Source organism: Rhopalosiphum padi, chromosome 4 (genome assembly GCF_020882245.1).
Source record: "Rhopalosiphum padi isolate XX-2018 chromosome 4, ASM2088224v1, whole genome shotgun sequence".
Lineage (NCBI taxonomy): Eukaryota > Metazoa > Arthropoda > Insecta > Hemiptera > Aphididae > Rhopalosiphum > Rhopalosiphum padi.
The window spans coordinates 28,704,338-28,724,126 of record NC_083600.1 but is presented as its reverse complement, the minus strand read 5'-3'; the positions used below and the strand labels follow the sequence as shown (position 1 = coordinate 28,724,126).

Here is a 19,789-nt window from a genome sequence, read left to right as displayed (position 1 = left end):
GCGCGTGGATAGGGAGAGAGGGTATAAATATGGGGGTATAATGATATAAATATATAATCCAAAAATATAATATGTTAAAAATACTTCAGGTTAATTTAGGATGGATTATATTTATCATACATCTTGTTTAAAAAAATATTCAAAAGTGGCCGTATGACTACATGACGGATGTGAGAATAGCCCTCCCCTCTAAGTTGTATTAGATATTAAATTTAATTAATTAAAATACCTTCTATAAAAAAAATTTTAACTAATTCTATTTTAGATTTTAATCATTAAGTATTTATGAACATTCAAATTAAACTTGACATTTTTATTTATTTCGTTTTATTCAAAATTTGATATGTTTAGACATCCTAAACTTTTGGGTTTTTTCAGAAACTAATGTCTTAAACTCAAAGTTAAAAAAAAACTATTATGGGTCCTGTCTGAATGCATCAATAGCCGATAGGTAGGTACTAGGTATGCACATACTCAAAACAAATGGAGGAAAAAGAGGTGTTAAATTAAAGACCCCGGAAATTCTAGCCTCAGTTCAGACCGTATAGACGCGTATATACGTATAGATTATAGAAGTAGTGGGAAAAAAATCCTCCTAGCATAAAAATTAAGGAAATAATGCAGTGGCCGATGGGCACGTAAATTTTATTATATAATACATAATATACAAGTTATATGCAAATAATTAAATTAATGTAAAATATTGATGTTTGATGATGTTATTATTATAAATTATATACCTACCTAATTATATCACCTAAACTCTAATAAAGAAAAATAATTAATTACCTATATGTTAACAATAAAAAGAATTTTAAATATATCAAAATGTAATTAAATATTGTGTTTTGAAATTCGGTATTTTATTTATACTAATGATTTTGAAAGATATTAAACTCAAACTCATCGTTTTCTTCTCGTTAGATACCGTGTACACAAAACAAATATGGATAATTTATTGAGAGCATTGTTGAGTTGAAACAGTATTTTAGGTTAAATTTTACTTTAATAGAGCATTTTTTGATAGTTTTTAGGGCATTTAAATCCGTGCCTTAATTATCGCGTTAAGTAAATACTATAGACCTGTAAACACCATAAATTTACGGCTCAGCCCGGTCCAAGAAATGTTGTAAAAAAATCTCAAGTCCAGCCCAAAAATCATCCTAAGCTCTTAAAAAAATTCAGTTCGGTCTGAAATTTATTTTTTAGCGCTAGAACATCATATTTAACTATAATATATAATAAAAATGTTTGTGAGTAATAGTTGCTTGTGTACAAAAATGTCATAATATTTGTTATTTGTAATTATTCCAGCGTCAAAGTGTAAACATATCATTTTAATTTTAAATAATGATTATTTGTTATACAACAAAAAATGACCAGGCGAGATGTAAAAAGTCCGATGCAACCTTGGTTTAGGACCGGTTCGGCCCGGCTTAAAATTCCTACTAAAAAAAAGCTCAGCCCGAAAAGTTTTATAAAAATAAAAGTCCGGTCCATCCTTAGTTTTAATATTTTGAGTCCGGCACGACCAGAAAAGTTCTACCAAAAAAAGCTACGTCTAGCCTTTTATATTTTTTTTCAAGATCCGGCCCGGTCCAATCTCAGGCGGGCCGGACATTTTGAGGACCGAGTCGGGCCGGCCATGTGCCCACGTCCTTGCAGGTCTTTAGTAAACACTAAATAGTAAATACCCTATATGGCCCTATAAAATAAAAATAAAAATCAATTATATTTTTTTCTTCAATTAACAAATTACAATACTGTATTAGTATTACTGTTAACTGTTGAGTAACCACATAAATACATAATTAATTAAATTATAATTATTATTATTTTAATTTGAGCTAAGTTTCATTTTCTTATTCGTTAGTCTGTTCCATTTGTAACCATAGATCGAACCATAAAGAGAGGTCAACGGTTATTATCGATATGGTTGCACTGTGTCTGATATTGTAATCAAAATATGTCAACAAACATTGTGAATTGTGGTTTGCTTGATGAATCTATCTTAGACTAAGGAAATCTGGATAGTGAATGTCTTGTTGCATAATGTTAAACATTTTTTATATACTTTGACAATTATTTGTTTTTATTGTTTGGAAAATAAAATAACATAACAATTTATTTAAAATGGCAAATCAATATAAAGGATGTTGTGTGTCTATTAATTGTGTGGATGGTTCAGTCGTTCAAGGTGAAGTGAGTGGTATGTCGGATGACAATGAAACTCTAATCTTAAAACGACCGTTTAAAAATGGTATACCACATACAGAAAAAGAAATTCGCTTGAAGTAATGCTATAATACTACAAAATGAATTACTCAGATATATATTTTATTTTATTTTTAAAACTAGAGCCTCGATGATAGAGAATCTAAAGATTATTAAAGCACAACTAGAAAATGAACCAGTTGTCAATAATAGCCAAGTATCCAAAAATAATAAAAAAAGTGTTTCTGTACCCAAAACAAACAATGTCAAGCAAAAGAATAAAGCAAAAAATGCATCAATTTCTGAACCTGGTTGGTATATTTAATGCAATTTTTAGTATCTACATATTTAAGAACATTATAGATGTTGAAATAATATCTCAAGAAAATTAAAATAACAAGTTATTGTCTAATATTTTTTAATAATGCATTGTATTTGTACATTAAATACTAGTTATTCTATGTAATGTCATGCTATATTCTTTAAATCTATTATATCAATCTTAGGTTAATTTGATTTACTATTAAGTAATATAATTTTACACTTATTGTTATCTAATTATTTAGAACAACCACCACAGAATTTTACGAATCATAAAGAACGAAATGATGCTTGTTTTGGTGTATCACTTGATACAATTGTTAAGGAAGATTTTGATTTTGAAAAAAATTTAGCTTTATTCAACAAAAAAGCATTTTATAATAAAATTCATAAAAAACCAGATCTTGTTCCACATGAAAAAGTTTCAACTAAATATAAACATACTGAAAATGTATTACATTCTACTCCAGTCAAATTCAGACAAGTTACAGTTCCTTCACCTGCTATCAATGAATACATAACAGGTTAATTATATATAATCCGTTTAACTAATCATTTTGCATATTATTTCAATAATAAAATATTAATATTATTTTTTATTTCAACCATTTTTAGATGATGGACTAGTTGTTCCAAGTATAACATCGGAATTACGGTGGAAACTGTTTAATTTAGTGGAAGAGAATGGTTTAACAACAGGACGTCAAAATGAGATAATTGGGAGAGCCGCTACTGAAATGGTGTTGCAACTTTTGGGTGGAGGTTATAGGTAAAATATTATATTATAAAAAATAATTTATCTTTACATAAATAATTATTTTCTTTTTTTTTCACATAGATTTAATCCCAGAAATGAACACCAATGGCCTAGGGTAGTAGTTTTATGCGGACCTAATCGATCAGGTGCAATGGGTGTGAATTGTGCAAGACAATTAAGCAGTTATGGTGTCCATACTGTAGTTGTACTTTCTGAACCAGGATTGTATACACCACAGTTGGCTAATGAAATGGCTTTATATCAATTTACAACTGGTACACTTATTACTAGTGCAGCAGGTAATTAAGTTAAACCAGTATTTTTCTTATTATCAGTATGATAAAAAACTACTAAGAATAAATTTAAATACCAATGAGTACCACATGTCCATATTTATTAACTTTCCTACAAATTATATATAATCTTTATAGAATTAATAAAAAATATATTGTAATAAAACTAACCTGTTGCTCAGAACTTGAATATTAATTTATTTGTTTGATCTCCATACCTTAGTTGAATTGTTCAAAAAGAAAAAATATTTATTATATTGTTAGTAAAAAGAGATATTTATGTATATATATGTATATTTTTTTATTTTAGAGTTGCACGGTTTATTAGATCCAGATTTTGTTGTAGTATCTTTGGCTGATGAACAAACTGATACTGTATCTCGAAATATTACTAACTGGGCTAAATCAGTTAGATCACCATTAATGGCCATTGATCCGCCATCACAAGGTACACCCTCAGTAGTAGTAAAATATTCTCTAGTACCTGCTTTACCTTTATCTTACAGTGAATCAAATGGTAAAATTTATCTTTGTAATATGGGTATACCTACTCAAGTATTTCATTTAGCTGGAATCCAATATAAATCACCATTTGGTTCTAAATCTGTAATACCCTTACACAATAATGAATGATTTACTACAATTTGAATAATTATTTGTTTTTGACGAATCCTAAAAGATGATTTTAATTTAAGTACTTATATGTTTTGTGTCCAATTTTTTTTTTTTTTTTTTTTTAATGTCTAAAGTTTATTCAAATACCATTTAATAGTTATACAATTTGAATCATTTACTATTATATATTTTATATTTTCATGATTCATTAGCATGTTATTGATATGTCAATAATTAGTCTACCCATTAATTTTTAGTGATTTTTTATTTAAATTAAATCTATTTAGTGTATCATATTTTCTGTTTATGTACCCCGAACTGATATTAAAACTTAAAAGAGTATTTAAATTTTAAAATCATTTATGTATTGTGTATATTGAATTGATTTATAAAACAAAAATATGTTAGTTATTATAATAATGGTAAATATATTTATAATGTATATTATTTTTTTATAAACATTTTTATTTTTATTTGTAATTATTCAACTTTTTTAACATTACATTTTGTAGAAGTTATGTTCACATAAATAATTGTTATTATGTATTAAATATGTATACATATTCCATCATCATAATGTACATTAATTAAATTAAAACCTAGTATAATTGGCAAATTATGATAAAATGTATTAGACTATTTTTAATAAAAAAAAAAAAAAATTGAACTTGAATATTATTATGTGTTTTATACTCATCAAAATTGCCCATAATTTAATCACCAAAAGGTGATAATTTATTGTATTTAAAAATAAATTAATTTTAAAGTGGATCTATATTGCCATAAAGGCTACACTTTAGTTATCAGGAATAAAATTATATATTTGTGTGCACATTTTTAAATTCTATAAGACTAGACTAATAATTAATTGATATATATTATTTTATTTTCACATAATTCCAGTTTTGAATTATGTCAGATAATGATTGTTTCAGGTTAAAAATGTAATAAAGTTAAAATACACTTTATAAAAAATGTATACAAATTAGTTTTCATGGTAATTCATATTATTCAATGTACAATGCTGATATTTCAATAACAATAAAAAAAAATATTTTTGATTATTTATTTGATTGGTAAAATGGAAAAAGAAGTATAAATTATTAAATACTAACCATTTCATTGTTTATAAATTCTTTAAGGTTACAGTTGTAATTTGTTGTCAATCATGTAGTTACTTTGTAAAATCATACATTTTTCTATTGTATTATTTAAATAAGATTTTAACTTAAACCTACTTGAATTTTAAATACAACATAAATACATTGGGTCTTTATATATCTGGAAAGTGGAAAGCCTAGTTCTTACTGTTTTAGCCCAGAAATTTAAAAATAAATAATGATTGCATTTCGAATTTGAAGTACTTTAGTTTGGCAATTAGTTATTATTAAAGTAAAGAATTAGATTTTAAAGAATAGATTTTATCTATTTTATATTCTAGTTTGACTTACAAATGTATGAATGTTTGATTATTAAAAATTACAAAATTCAACATGATGTCAATAGCAGAAGTAACAATTTTCAATTCAGAGGAGAACTACCATTTTACCACCCACACAGCTTCTAATCTACACTTCTTTTTATAATTTAAATATTATTATGATAAAAAATTTCTATTTTATGAATTAAATATACTAAATTGTCAAAATTGCATACATTTTTTTTAAATTTATGAAAAATTTTAATTCCTAAGTCATTCAATTACTCATTGGTTTACTGTAAAAAAGCTACATTCGAGTATATTGATTTGCCACAGGATATTAAAGGTGATATAGATCTTTTGAGACATGGTATATTTTATATATTATTATCAGGGCTCGGATTTTATAGCATTTGCTAATAATTATAGGATACAGATAAAAATAGCAGAGTGAGTTATAAATTGACAAATTTAAATTTGCATAAGACATTATGCACTGGGGACTCCAAATATGAAATTTTATAATGCTATTTTTTGCATATTTAAAGTATTTTAGGTGTTTGGTGCTATTTTTTGCTAATTTGCATAATATACCGTTTTATTTTGTATTTTCATAAATCTATAGTTTATATTATGTGGTAAGAAAATTATAAAAATGTTGTCATTTATTTTAATTTTTTTTTTTTTGATTACATATGAAAAAAAACCCACATTTTCGTTCATATTAAAGTCAATTTTTAAATAGTCCGGCGTATTGGCCTATAGAACAATAATTAAAAATGTAAAAAAACATTAGTTTTTAATTAATTATAAATGTACCTATTAATTCATAAATAATCTTTAGTTAATAAATATAAGTTTTTTTTAATTATGAATAGAATACATTTTTATTTTTCCTATTTTTCATGTTTTTAAAGCATATTATAGCACTTATTTTAAGATTTTTAAGTCATATTATAGCGCATATTTCATTTATTTTTATTGCTATAAAATCCGAGCCCTGATTATTATAATAACTATAGAATTAATAATTCAATCAACAAAACTTAATATAACTAATTTTCAATAAATCTGTTTGTTTTTTAAATCACATTAACTTATGGGTAAGAAGAGTGTTTGCACTTTAGTCTTATTTATAAATTAATAACAAAGAAAATATCGTAATTTTAACAAATAAAAAATATTATTTTTAAATACAAAAATAATTTTAGCCGTAAATTATTTAAGTATGTTTTATTTGATACTTCTACTTATAATAATAATGTGAATATATATTAATAGTAACTTTTGTATTATATAATAACGATAGTGAAAAATTTGTTGGCATATTAGTTAATGCACCAATGACTGTTTATAGCATAGTTGTGCCATAAGTGCTCATATAATATGTTGATTGTCCATACAGTTGAGTTCGAACAGTATATCGAGACTACGAAAGTACAAAAAAATTAAATTTATTATTGTATTATGTCATTTGTATTTTATTTTGAAGTATTCCTAAATATTTTAATTTAAAAATTATATTTATATTTAACTAACAGAATAATTTATTTATTATTCATCATTATCTTAGATTCTTACTTCTTAGTACATTGAAATAAAATGATAAAATTGCCTATAGAAAAATTATTACTACTGTTACTATATTCTGACATAAACTCATTTTTTTGTGAGGATGGGATGGGTAACCATTCAACAAAACTAAATTTATGGAATAATGAAAGGTGAATACCTATTCGCGGGGAAAAAAAATGAAAGGTTGAAAAAGCAAAGGAAATTAGAGAAAAGTTAAGATAAAATACTCGATAATCATGTAAGAGTAATACATGGAATGGTATGGATGTGAAAGTAAATAAGGCGATAAAACTACAAAAGGAAATGTGGTAAGGGTTGTGAGAAAAAAATGATAAAGTAATAATAATAGATGGTTAATCTTATATAGTTGGGAGAGAGAAGCAAAGAAAAATATATCATAAATTTAGACAAGGGATAAGTAAAAATAATATAAAAGATATAAATTAAAAGGTAACTTTTTAAATTGTAAAAAATATTAGTTTTAAAAAACTTAGAAATATGCATACTTATCTATAAAAATTAACATTAAATATTGTGAACACAAACCAAAAACTTTGTATTTGAAAAATATTAGTTGATTATATTTTATAATACTGACATGTTCAATAAATTTAGTATTAGGTTAACTTTTATAATATTTTCGTTATATTGAATTAAAGCATTTGAACAATATGAGTTAATTATAGATTATAAATAATATTTATTAGAAACTTTTTATTTCATTTTTGTTATAGTTAATGAGAATATAAAATGTATGTATGTACAAAATATTTTATATCACGGTTACATATATTATAACCATAATAACAATAATTAAGTAAATAGTTTTGGTAATGAAAATGTAAATTTAAACACAAATATTTTGTCAATAATGATTTTTAAAAAATGTACATAAATTAAAAGATTATTATTAATTAAAATGTACAAATTAATTATAGTAAAAAAAGTAGTACATATTTGTGAGATATAAATCAAAAAAATTAAATTATACAAAATAAATCACAGACAAAACTGTTGTAAAAATATTACTTACAGGAAGTTTGTTTCAAAAATTTGTTACTGAATTGACTCTGAAATAAAAGCATAATATAAAATGTTAAATACTGCATACATTTAGTGAGTTTAGAAATAAATTTTAAAACAAACCAACAATCATTACAATTATTTATTATTGTAATTTTAAAGTAAGTGATAACTATGTAAAATATTACAACTTTAAAATTATAATATTGATAAAATCTGTAACATGTCCAAGGTAATATTAACCTTTAAGTTTAATAATAAGTAAATTTACTCCTATATTAAAGCTAACAATATAAAATGTGTTCTGTTGAATGCAAATTTTCTATGATGTTAGTAAGATAGAGACAACATGTGAGTATAATGTCCTTTTAATTATTATAATTATTAAATTAATTTATAGTTGAAAATATTTTAAGTGTTTTCTGTTATTTTAATATTTTTTACAAATTATACTAGTATACTAGATCTTATAAATAATCAAGGGTATTTTGGTTATAAAATGAGCAACTTTTATAGAACTAATAAATAAATTTAACGTTAATGTTAATTATACTTTTATAACCAGTAATCCATCAAAAAACTCAAAACATAATTAATTATAGCATACTGTTAAGACAAATTAAAATAATCTCTTTAAAAAACTTACACCGGAACAGGATCTTATAAAAATAAATTTAATCAATACTTCTGAAGTAGTGTATAATTATTAATTATAATTAATGTAAATATATTTTATAACTTACTCTTGGTTATTAAAATGAATTCCAGATTGATCATACATTTTTTTTACTATGATGAAAGAAAATAAAAATACTAAAATTCCAAGTACAAATATAATAATTTGTAGTTTAAGTGATTGCCTGAGAAACATACGAATTTGCACTTCATGCCATACAGATTCTGTCCATGTTGAATATTCTGAAGATGATAAATCATAATCTAGAAATAATTTAAATAACACATATATTGAAACAATCAATCACACAATTTATGTGTATAAAAATAAGAATATAAAAACATACCAGGTATAATAAATGCTGGGCTAACTGCATCAGTAACATTAGATGTTGTTAAATAACATGCATTATAATTTCCTCTTAACCATACAGGCACAAAACCCTTTAAAAAACATATTTAAAATAAAATAAAACTCTTAGTAATTTTTCTTTTATTATTAGGTAGTTATTTAAGTACTATTTATTGTTCATAAATTTCTACTATAATCATCAACAATTCTTGGTTAATATTTTAATATTATGTGATCCATATGGGCCTATACTATACTCTTTATTTATAATATATAATAAAAACTATTTTAATTTTTATATTTTCTAAGCACATATTATGTATTTAAACTTCAAAGACGCTTTAACACTCTATTGTGCTGTTTATTTTCTTTTTAATATGTTACAAGATAAGAAAAATCATGACATATTGAAGAGTTTTATTTACTTTTATAAGCATATTACTTTGTAATTTTTAAGAAATGGTCGAAGTTAAAAAATAACTTATGATATCATGTACTAAAACTTGTTAAGTGTTTATTAAAGTAGAAATTTAAAATATTTTAAAAAGTTGTATGATAATCCGATTAAAATTTATTAAAATAATTTAACAATTATTATTGTCTAATTGTTTTAATAACCTGATGTTTCAGCATTTAGGATATTATAGGTTATACAGAAAACCTAAGAAAACACAATAATTGATTTTAAAAAGACAATTTTGCTTTCAGTTATAATTGTTAATAATACTTAAAGGATTTTAAATTAGTAATGTAAAATAAAATATAACTTATATAGGATAAATAGACTATTAACCGTAAAAAACAGTGACAAGTCTATATTATGTATACATACACACAAATATACATATGTAATAATAATTATAAATTATTAAATGTTTATTAAAAACTTACTAACCTGCTTTGTTCTATAATAAAGACATTTTTCTTCATTTTGTACTTTACTAATTAATTTACTACCAAAAGAAGCAAACAATAGTCGTGAAAGACTGGTTAGAGTATTTGTGATCATGTCTATACTGACATAATAATTAGGAGGACTGTCAGGTAGATGCAGCGGTGAAGTCAATGATTGAAATATTTCACAATTCATGGACTTAACATAACAATCTAGTAATTTAGTAACCTAAAATAAAAATCATTTTTGTCCATTGTTTGATTACACTAAACTGAATAAATAATTTACTACTTACATAACTAGAATTTGCTTGCTTCAAACCATTATAGTTGGAATTAGTAATAAATTTATAGAGGGAGTAACTAAGAGATGTTGATATATTAGCTATAGTTTTTGAAATTGTAGAATCATTATTATATTGTATATTCTCAGCATCATCTAAAATACTATGATAAAATCTAAAAAAAAAAAAAAAATACTTATTAAGTTATAACATACTTGTATGCTTAAACTAATATTATATGATATACTATATCCAGCAAGAGAACATACAAATTATGTATATCTAAACACGATATACCACCATAGTCATAATAGTCTCAATAGTCAATAGCAAGGCATAAATAATAATATGCAAAAAAACAGATTTTCATCAGATTACAATATATTTTTTGATTGGTAAGAATATAGTTAATTATGTTTTTAATGTTTTGTGATGTTATACTAAATATGTTTAAGTGAAATTAGTTTTAACTGTATTAAGGTTAATTTATAATTAATATTAAAAACTTATTCTAAATATAAACATTGCAATGTTAAATTAATATAAAATTAAAATAAAACATACTTATTTTTAAATTGATCATTAAATCCTGTTAATATTAAACCAGGAAATTTTGGATCAAGTTTTAAAAAAGAATGTAGTGATGACGGTGGTATAAATGTGCTTTTTGATTCAGTAACTGAAAAACCATCATCAGAAAGACTCTTAGTAAATGTCTCCATAAAATTTTGAACATCATCACTAGCCTAAAATAAAATAAAAATAATAAATAATTCTTTAAGTTTTATGTATAAGGTGACCTTATAATGGGAACTCGTCATTTTTCAGGCTTTTAATTGCATTCAGGAGACGTAATCATTCACAATTGAAAAATGTTTCAAATAACATGTTATTACAAACAACTTCGAGTATTAAATTTCAATTTTTAATTAAAAAATAACCAAGTGCTATTTTTTTTAAAAACGTCAGGTTCCCATCCTGTATAATAAATTAATAAATATTAAATACATACATTATATTTCATTGGGCGATAAAAAACCACTTCTTTATCATAATGTATTTGTGATAGTTCTACAAACATGCCAACATGGCTCTTATTGAGTTTAATTAAATCATTTGGGAAATTTCCATCTAACATATCATAAACCACTCGACTTGATCCAATATAATCATAAGCTTCTCCATTGAATAAAATAAACATAACATTCCGAGCTGAAAATTTCAATATTTGTTCAAAATTATAACTAAGAAGCTTTTTTTCTATAAATAGATCACATAATAAACTTAACTATATGTTATACATCAATATACAAACAAATAGTAATCATACATTTTTAATTTGAAAACTACCTGCAGATGGGAAATAAATTTTATATGAAGTGGTGGCATTACCTAAGCATTAAGGAATTAAAAATTATAGATATAAAGAGCAAATAAAATTAAAGAACTTACAGAAGTTGCTGGCATCATTGTAAGAAAGCATTTCTGAAATCAAATTAGCTGTAGTCATTAATGTCACAATAGATGTAGCTGTTGATAGAGCACCAGGAGCTAAATCTTGAAACATAGATGTAGCATCCAATCGTGCAGCAACAATAGCAATAGATTGATTTGGTGTATTTGGGCGTAGTTCTTTTAGAGACCAATATACATTTTTATCACCCAATGGATCACAGAATTTAACTAAACAAATTTAAAATATTAATAATTTATTATAATACATTAATATAATAGTCCGGAAGTTAGATTGTCAACTAATTGTCTCTTTTTCTGGCCAAACAGACTCGATCACTATCCCTCTGAGTATGGAAGAAATGATGTAGCGTCTTTCAAAACACTACTACCAGTTGATTAAACTAGGCATAATAAACCTATTTTAGGTCACAGCGCTATAAGATAAAAAATAATATAAACCATAACAGCAACTATTTACTTGGTCTTATATTTTGATATGACATCATTGTTCGTCTCAAACACGTTTTGGAATCTACAGCAGCATACATATGAGACTTTAATTCCAGAGCACATAAAGATTGATCATTTTGATTTTTTAAAGGTAAATTATTATTTTTAAAACACTGGAAAAATAATACATTATTATTTATTTATTATTAACATTATAACTAATATATACAATGAATTAGAGACCCAATGCCATAATAATACTATTACTTAATTTACACAAAAACTAACCAAAATAAATCAAGTTCAATAGTTTTGATTAAACTAATATACAGAACATATTATTAACAAATTAATTGCTTTGTTATAAAAATATGTTATCTAATTTTAATTTATGTTATACAGTAAAACTTCTGTTAACGGTCACCTCTATGTAACGGTTAGATTTTTTGGTCCCATAGTGTTATATCATGTATTGTCAGTATTGTCACGTCTATAGGACAGCCGCCTCTAAATAACGGTCATTATTTATGGTCCCTTTGGTGACCGTTAATTGGAAGTTTCACTGTATAACAATTATTAAGGTCTTTGTAGTGGTGTGCCGGTAGCTATAAAGTTTTATGGGTTTTAGTAAAGGTTGCAGTAAAGGTATCTTATTCACACACAAAAAAATGTTTAGCAAGAAAATTATTTAAAAATTTAAACCTTGTTTTGTTATTACAATTTTATAATCTAATAACAATAGTTTAATTTTTTTTTAAACTTTTGCATACTTAGATTCATTATCAAATTATTTTAGAGAATGTAACACACCACTATTTCTAAACTTTATTAACTAGTTGAAAAGGGGCTAACATACATAAATAAAATAGAACATACCTATTATGTGTATAAATTATCACTAATAATATTGTATGTGAAATTAAAATGAATTACTAGGTAATGTTCCCATCAAGAATATTTAATTAGTTTCATCCTTCGACTTATAATCAAAATATAGATTTTGAATTTATATATTTTCTCAAAATAGTAAAATTAGTGTATGATAAATAAAAATAAACATAATAGCTTTTAAATAGTAAGAGTCCCGACCAAAGTAAACATATGATGTTAATGCTGATATTTTTTAAAATAACAAATTGATTATTCTTACATCTATAATATTTTTGATTGTGTTTTGATCGTAGACAACAAATATGGGAAAACTCCAACTTTTTAAAAGAATATCAGTACCAAAAGGATTCCATGGTTTCATTGGACAACTGTTAACATCTGAATAACGGTTAGGACATGTATCTTCTGGGCTAAATCCATTATTTTGTAGATTATCATTATTTATTACTTCTTGTTCTGTGCCATTCATTAGTAACATTATACCATTTACTTTAGTACTCAATTCTATATTTTGTAAAACCTCTCTGCAAATAAAGAGATATTTTAATTTACTTTGAACATAAATATGTATTTAATCTTAAAAACAATTAAAAAAAATACTTTAAATGAAATTATTAATTAAAATATAAATTTAAGTTAATACATGAAGTGTTTGAAATCAAATATTTAAAAATTATTAATTTAAATAAAAAATGTAAACAAACATCACCTATTAAACATCTTTGGCGTTAATGCTACAGTATAAGGATCAGCCTTTCCTTCATTAAATAACCAATCTAAATCAGTCGAATTTGTTACCAAATGTAAAGTTCCAACATTTCCGAACCTTGAAGCTATAAAATAAAAAAAAAATCAACATAGAAAAATTGTTATTTATATCCAAAAGAGAACTTACAAGTACACCCAAATTGATTTGTTCCATTTAGCCTAAGAAAACATGGGTTATTCGCTATGATGTTCTCATACATTTGATCTTTGACAGAGAGACAATTTAATAATGCTAAAAAGAAATAGTTATCGTAAAATACAGTGTATGTTAATAATATTATTGAATAAACTTACTATAAGTCGCATAATGTAAGCATACAAATAAAACATGACGTACAGTAATCATTTTGTTTAATTTAGAATAATAAAAGAAGATAAAAAAAGTTATAATAATAAATGTTTAAATAATAAAAAATTTTAACTACATTTTTGTTTTTTTAAATACCCAACAATTCAACATTTCAATTTTTATTTTACAGATACAGAAGTATAATCACAACAATTTTTCTTCACTCTTAAGATAGTGATAATTTATTGATATTGATATTGATATGAAATTGAACATAACCTAAAATAATACAAGCACCGCAATTTTAAAAACCAATGGTATTATATATTTTTTTTATATTATACCCTTTTTATGGTTGTACATAATATAAATATACATATAATATACCACGGATAGAAAGATAACTATAAAACCATCGTAGTATGCGCGATAGAGAAAGAACCATAAGTGGTTTTTTCATGGAAATGTTAACAAAACTGTTTCTCAAGTTAAATTACTGGATTTTTCATAAATAAAATCAAATTGTTTAATTGTTATGGTTTGTATTTCAAATAATTTATCGTTGGATAGACGGTAGCACGACAGATTAATATAATATATATATATGTATATTAATCCGTGGACTACCGCATGGTTTTATACGAAATCACAGATTTAAAATATAGATAGTTATATTTATATGTGGAAATCATGATTATAACAATACATTTCCGTTATTCGGCCATTCGGCGTGAAACCATAGACTCATAATTATAATTATTATTATTATAATTTATAATTATAAGTCTATGCGTGAAACCAATGAAACCATGGCTTATCCTAAGATTCTGATATGGTTCATGATTTCGTGTTCTTCGATATTCGGTAATGCCAATAGTTGGATATAGAACTGTCTGCAGATCATCAAATTATTACCATATTTTCATTATCACAATCCAAACAATTTTGATCCGTCAGTTCGTTAGTTTGTGACTTGATTATATTGAATATAGAATTATAGACATAATTATAGTGAATATACGGTAGTAGCACAACTTAAATTATAGTAATTCAGCATTCCAGAATGCGATAATTATAATAATATGGCTGACAAGTAACAATAGTTGACGTTAAAACGTTATTATAAATCATAAAAGTATGAAACTCACAAAGTAGTGCAATAGTTTTATTTTTTTTGTTAATAGCCAAATACCGAAAGTCAAACAGGTTAGATTATTAAGACATAATATTTATTACCATTATTTTTGTTTTAGTTAAGATAATGATTTTTATATTTTGTTTATTTAGTGTACATAACACAAGTAATGTGTGAATATTTTTGCAATTGTTATGTACAATGTAGGTACTTTTTTTTTTTTTGTATTTTATTGAAAAATGTTCAATCTATACATATTTTATACAATAAGTAGGTTTGATAAGTGACATATAAAAGTAGTTGACATGAATTGTGAGATTAGGGATGATACCCATTGGTAACACCCTATAAAATGACAGTAATAACAATGAAAAATTTTAAAATTTGAAAGGTGTTGCCTAGTAGCAACGTCTAGCAATTTTTGTGCTCACATACTATAGAAGATCTCTACTACATTGTCTTTTTAGTCTATGGCACGGGTCATCAGGCAGTGTGTTCGTTGAAGTTTATTGTCAAATCTGGTATAAAATAATTTGTAGATTTGGTTAAGATTTTGGACTTCTTTAAGATATCTGTGGAGATTGTTATTGGTTAAGTACCAGGGTGCAGATGAAACTAAGCGAAAGCATATTGACCGAGAGGCTTGGATTGTACAGGTGTTAGAAGGTTTAGTGGCACCCCATAATTGAACACCGTAAGTCCATAGTGGCCTGAGTAAGGACTTGTAAATTAGAAGTTTGGTATTTAAATTCATTTTAGATTTCAGTAGGGGTCTAAGGAGGTGGTTACGGGTATTAAGGGCTTTTTGTTTTGCTTTTAGGTGAGGATTCCAGGTTGGTTTAACTTCTGAGTTGGAGGGGATTGAGGTGTTGTTCATTGTGACTAAGGGGCAAGATCTTTTTCTTAGGGTGAATGTAATGAAAGACTTGGATTCGTTAATTTTGATTTTCTTTTTTTTTGTCCAGAGGTCAATTATGTTGAAGTGTCTTTGAACATACTAGAAACAATGATTGGGTTTTCATTGGTTACCACAATTGCTGTGAAATCTGTGTAAGATCCGAGTTTAGTACAGGAAGTTTTAGGAATGTTGTGTGTAAAAATATTGTGTAGCAAGGGTACCTTATAATTATGATAATTTATAGATATTTAGTAAGTGAATAACTAAGAAAGTGCTCATTCTTTATTCATGTAAGTATTTTTATGTAATCTTTAATTATATCTTGAGATATTATTAAACTTTAAATAGTGATCTACTAATTTAAGTTTAATTTTTACATATTTAAATTCCCTCCCCCCCCAAAAAAATATAAAAACATACATATAGTTATAATTAATATTAATCAGTGGTGTAGCCTGGATTTTTTTCGGGAAGGGCTGATCAATTTTTTTAGCAATTTTCATAGACCATTAAAAATTAAAATAATTTTTAAATTTTGTTGATATTTTGGAGGGGGGGAGGGGGAGGATGCAGCCCCCTCAACCTTTTCCATGGCTATGCCACTGATACTATTTAGTATAATGTCTTCATAAATCATTATTTATCATAATTAATAATATACTATACTTTAAATTATATTGATAGACTAACAATTCTTAGCATATAATTGATTTATTATTTACTGATTTAATAACTTTTTTGTCTTAGAAATGGCTCCTAAAAAGAAAGTTATCAATGCATATTCAGTATTCATGACAGAAACTCAACAGAAATTATCAATTAAGGGTGTTAAAGTAAACTTGGCTGATATGTCAGAGTATTGCAAAAAAGATTGGGAAAATATGTCTGATCAAATGAAAGAAAAGTATAAAATAAAAGCTAAAAATATGAAAGGTGAAGAAAAAGCAGCCAAATTTACTTCAATAGGTGAAAAGGTAAATGATGTTCAAAAACAATCAGATGATACTATATTTCAAGCAAATACTATGTATGCATATATAAAAGAATTGCTCGACATGCAACCATCCAATTTTTATCTTCCTAAGCAAACATTCATTTTGATTCATATAAACCCTTATACATGCGAGAAAGAAGGATTTTATTTCCCTGCTGAAATTTCGTTAGCCGAGTTTTCTTTAGAAAAAGGCTTGATACGCATTTTTCATCAATTAATTGGATTTGATCAAACCAGAACAAAAGCTCCGAAAGCCTCAACAGGGGATATAAACATGCATGCTGCTAATAATCATAAGATTAACGTATTTTCAATGTTTCCAAATAATTACACAGAAATATTATTAAAAATAATTGGTAAGTATTAATAATAAAAATGATTTAATATGTATATATTTTTTCAAACTAATGTTATAATATATGGTAATTATTTAGGTTTTATTATGAACAAAGAAGTTGATGAAGCTGTGCTAAATGACTCAACATTAGACATGCCACCAGTCTATACTGCACACACACCTATTGGAAATGAATTAATGATTACTAGTACTAGTTTGTTTAAGTTGTTTGCAAGTGCAGTAAAGAACGCTGATAGAAATTATTTCAATAATATTATTAAGGTTTACCATTTGGATAAACTATTTATGGAACTAAAAAATAGATGTCATCAAATTCGACATCCAGAAGAAACAGATGATTTAGCTATACCTTCTGTTGCAATGGCTACCGATAATTTAACAAAAGATGTATATAGTATAATTAATTCAATTGGTTGTAATTATCATGAAAAACTGGAATACTCTCATGCTTGTAGTAACTTTTTTGTATGCAAGTGGATATACATTTTATCAGCACATTGTTGTCGTTATTTTGACATAAAACTTAAATCTGGTTGCCATTATGATTTTGATTTATCTGAAATAGAAAATTTAACTGAAGAAAATTTTGATAAGATTAATATTTCTAAGTTTTCTGATGATTTTTCAAACGATACAGAAACAGATAAACAAAAAACTTCAGTAATCAATCATTTTCCAGCACTTGAAAGTAAATTATCAACTGTTATTCAAAAATCTGTATGGAATAAACCAGAATATAAAGCAAATACAAATAGTAAAACTATAACAAATAAAGCAAATGACTTTCCTCCACTTGGTAATTCAAAAACTGTTAAAGAAAATACTACAATTGAAACAAACAACTGGTGTAAGAATGCTGGTCGTGGCAGAGGTGTTATTAGCCAAATTCAAAATAATAACCTTAACCAATTAAATGAAAATCCAAAGCAACCATACAAAGGAAGAGGACTTTTTATAGATAAAAATAAATAGGTTAGAAATAATGGTTATAAAATCATTCATTATTAAATTTTTTAATTTCTAACTTAAAAAAAAATATATATATATTTTTAATTCCACAACAATTATTTCTTAATGAATTAATTAAACAATTAATTAATTTTTAAATATTAAATAAATATTTCTTTTATTTAAAACTGGTTGTTTTAATTTACTAAAGATTAAGAAACCCGTACATTAACATATACTCAGACTGAAAATTTACAAAAAAAAATGTATTATTAAAAAGCTTTGGTTATCAATTATTTAGAAACATAATATCTATTTAAATGATAATTAGGTGATCTATTACTACATTTGTATCTGATATTGTAGATGTAATGAGCACTATCATTTTATACAGCAACAACTCTCATCATCAAAATCTATAGGTTTCTTATAGTAAAGTAAAATCCCCTATAAAAAAAATAGACTTATTAAGATCAATAGTATACTTATAATTTAGTAATTATTAATTATACTAATTGTATAGTATTGCAATATAACTAAATATATTTTAAGAGGACATCATGCCCGCATGTGGCATGTGTTGTCAACGTCTTACAAATGTAAAACAGCAAATTTACATTCAGCAAAATCAATTTAATGCTATTAGCATAAATATTAGAGCCAATTTACCAATTATCAAACTTAAAAGTAGAGCATCTTGTAGGCTTTTATTGATATTTTAATTTTTAAATGAGTTGTAGTAACGTAAAGTATTAAAACTATAAATGCTCATAAAGTCAAAACTTACTTTAAAATTAAAATTTCAATAAAAGCCTATGATATTCCCTAAATAATATTACCTGTAAGTTTAATATTACATGGGTAAATTGACTAATATTAAAGATTATATTATAAATTTAATTTTGCTGATTACTAATTTGCCATATTTTACATTCTTAGGGCAAAGACAACACTTGTGGGTATGACATCCTCTTAATTAAGTTAAGCTTAATTACGCATTTATTAATGAACTCTTTTTAAATAAAATAACATTTCTATTTATAGTGTACTTAATTAAAGAATAAAAGTTTTATGATAAAACTCCTTGTGCCAATAATATAACGTTTTAACCTTTATATCATTGTTACATTTTCAAAAAGTATTAATAATTTAATTTTTAATTTTTCTGCTTCGCCTAAAT

The 19,789-nt window shown here is 24.9% G+C and overlaps 3 protein-coding genes across 5 annotated transcripts; 2 read left to right on the top strand and 1 right to left on the bottom strand.

The window, feature by feature from the left end:
- Window positions 1-1,982: 1,982 nt before the first annotated feature.
- On the top strand, window positions 1,983-4,543 carry LOC132930314 (enhancer of mRNA-decapping protein 3). Its single transcript, XM_060996111.1, has 6 exons — window positions 1,983-2,294; window positions 2,359-2,525; window positions 2,781-3,059; window positions 3,151-3,304; window positions 3,374-3,591; window positions 3,896-4,543. The coding sequence occupies exons 1-6, from the start codon at window positions 2,134-2,136 to the stop codon at window positions 4,216-4,218; spliced, it is 1,302 nt and encodes a 433-aa protein (XP_060852094.1). The 5' UTR covers window positions 1,983-2,133; the 3' UTR covers window positions 4,219-4,543.
- Window positions 4,544-6,933: 2,390 nt separating this feature from the next.
- LOC132930098 (nicastrin) lies at window positions 6,934-14,492 on the bottom strand. 2 transcript variants are annotated; one of them, XM_060995771.1, is made up of 14 exons: window positions 14,282-14,492; window positions 14,115-14,219; window positions 13,929-14,052; window positions 13,479-13,743; window positions 12,357-12,501; window positions 11,876-12,106; window positions 11,436-11,635; window positions 10,988-11,169; window positions 10,436-10,598; window positions 10,141-10,368; window positions 9,241-9,337; window positions 8,962-9,157; window positions 8,229-8,265; window positions 6,934-7,049 (listed from the first exon to the last, which is right to left on the bottom strand). In XM_060995771.1, exons 1-13 carry the CDS (start codon window positions 14,331-14,333, stop codon window positions 8,241-8,243), a joined length of 2,013 nt encoding a protein of 670 aa, XP_060851754.1. In that variant the 5' UTR covers window positions 14,334-14,492; the 3' UTR covers window positions 6,934-7,049; window positions 8,229-8,240. The 2 variants fall into 2 exon arrangements, with proteins under 2 accessions (XP_060851754.1, XP_060851753.1); XM_060995770.1 differs by lacking the exon at window positions 6,934-7,049 and having other exon boundaries at window positions 7,876-8,265.
- A 214-nt stretch (window positions 14,493-14,706) lies between these two features.
- On the top strand, window positions 14,707-18,797 carry LOC132930226 (protein maelstrom 1-like). 2 transcript variants are annotated; one of them, XM_060995973.1, is made up of 3 exons: window positions 14,707-14,814; window positions 17,057-17,659; window positions 17,738-18,797. In XM_060995973.1, the coding sequence occupies exons 2-3, from the start codon at window positions 17,059-17,061 to the stop codon at window positions 18,631-18,633; spliced, it is 1,497 nt and encodes a 498-aa protein (XP_060851956.1). In that variant the 5' UTR covers window positions 14,707-14,814; window positions 17,057-17,058; the 3' UTR covers window positions 18,634-18,797. The 2 variants fall into 2 exon arrangements, with proteins under 2 accessions (XP_060851956.1, XP_060851955.1); XM_060995972.1 differs by lacking the exon at window positions 14,707-14,814 and adding an exon at window positions 15,138-15,482.
- The last annotated feature ends 992 nt before the right edge of the window (window positions 18,798-19,789 follow it).

Excerpts from the sequence above, each read along its gene's own strand:
- LOC132930226 (XM_060995973.1), top strand. The coding sequence starts at position 17,059 with ATGGCTCCTAAAAAGAAAGTTATCAATGCATATTCAGTATTCATGACA. Across the intron at positions 17,660-17,737 it reads AATATTATTAAAAATAATTG|GTTTTATTATGAACAAAGAA; the intron begins GTAAGTATTAAT and ends GTAATTATTTAG.
- LOC132930098 (XM_060995771.1), bottom strand. The coding sequence starts at position 14,333 with ATGATTACTGTACGTCATGTTTTATTTGTATGCTTACATTATGCGACT. Across the intron at positions 14,053-14,114 it reads AAATCAATTTGGGTGTACTT|CTTCAAGGTTCGGAAATGTT; the intron begins GTAAGTTCTCTT and ends TTTATTTTATAG. Across the intron at positions 12,107-12,356 it reads ATATCAAAATATAAGACCAA|TTAAATTCTGTGATCCATTG; the intron begins GTAAATAGTTGC and ends AAATTTGTTTAG.
- LOC132930314 (XM_060996111.1), top strand. The coding sequence starts at position 2,134 with ATGGCAAATCAATATAAAGGATGTTGTGTGTCTATTAATTGTGTGGAT. Across the intron at positions 3,060-3,150 it reads TATCAATGAATACATAACAG|ATGATGGACTAGTTGTTCCA; the intron begins GTTAATTATATA and ends AACCATTTTTAG. Across the intron at positions 3,305-3,373 it reads CTTTTGGGTGGAGGTTATAG|ATTTAATCCCAGAAATGAAC; the intron begins GTAAAATATTAT and ends TTTTTCACATAG.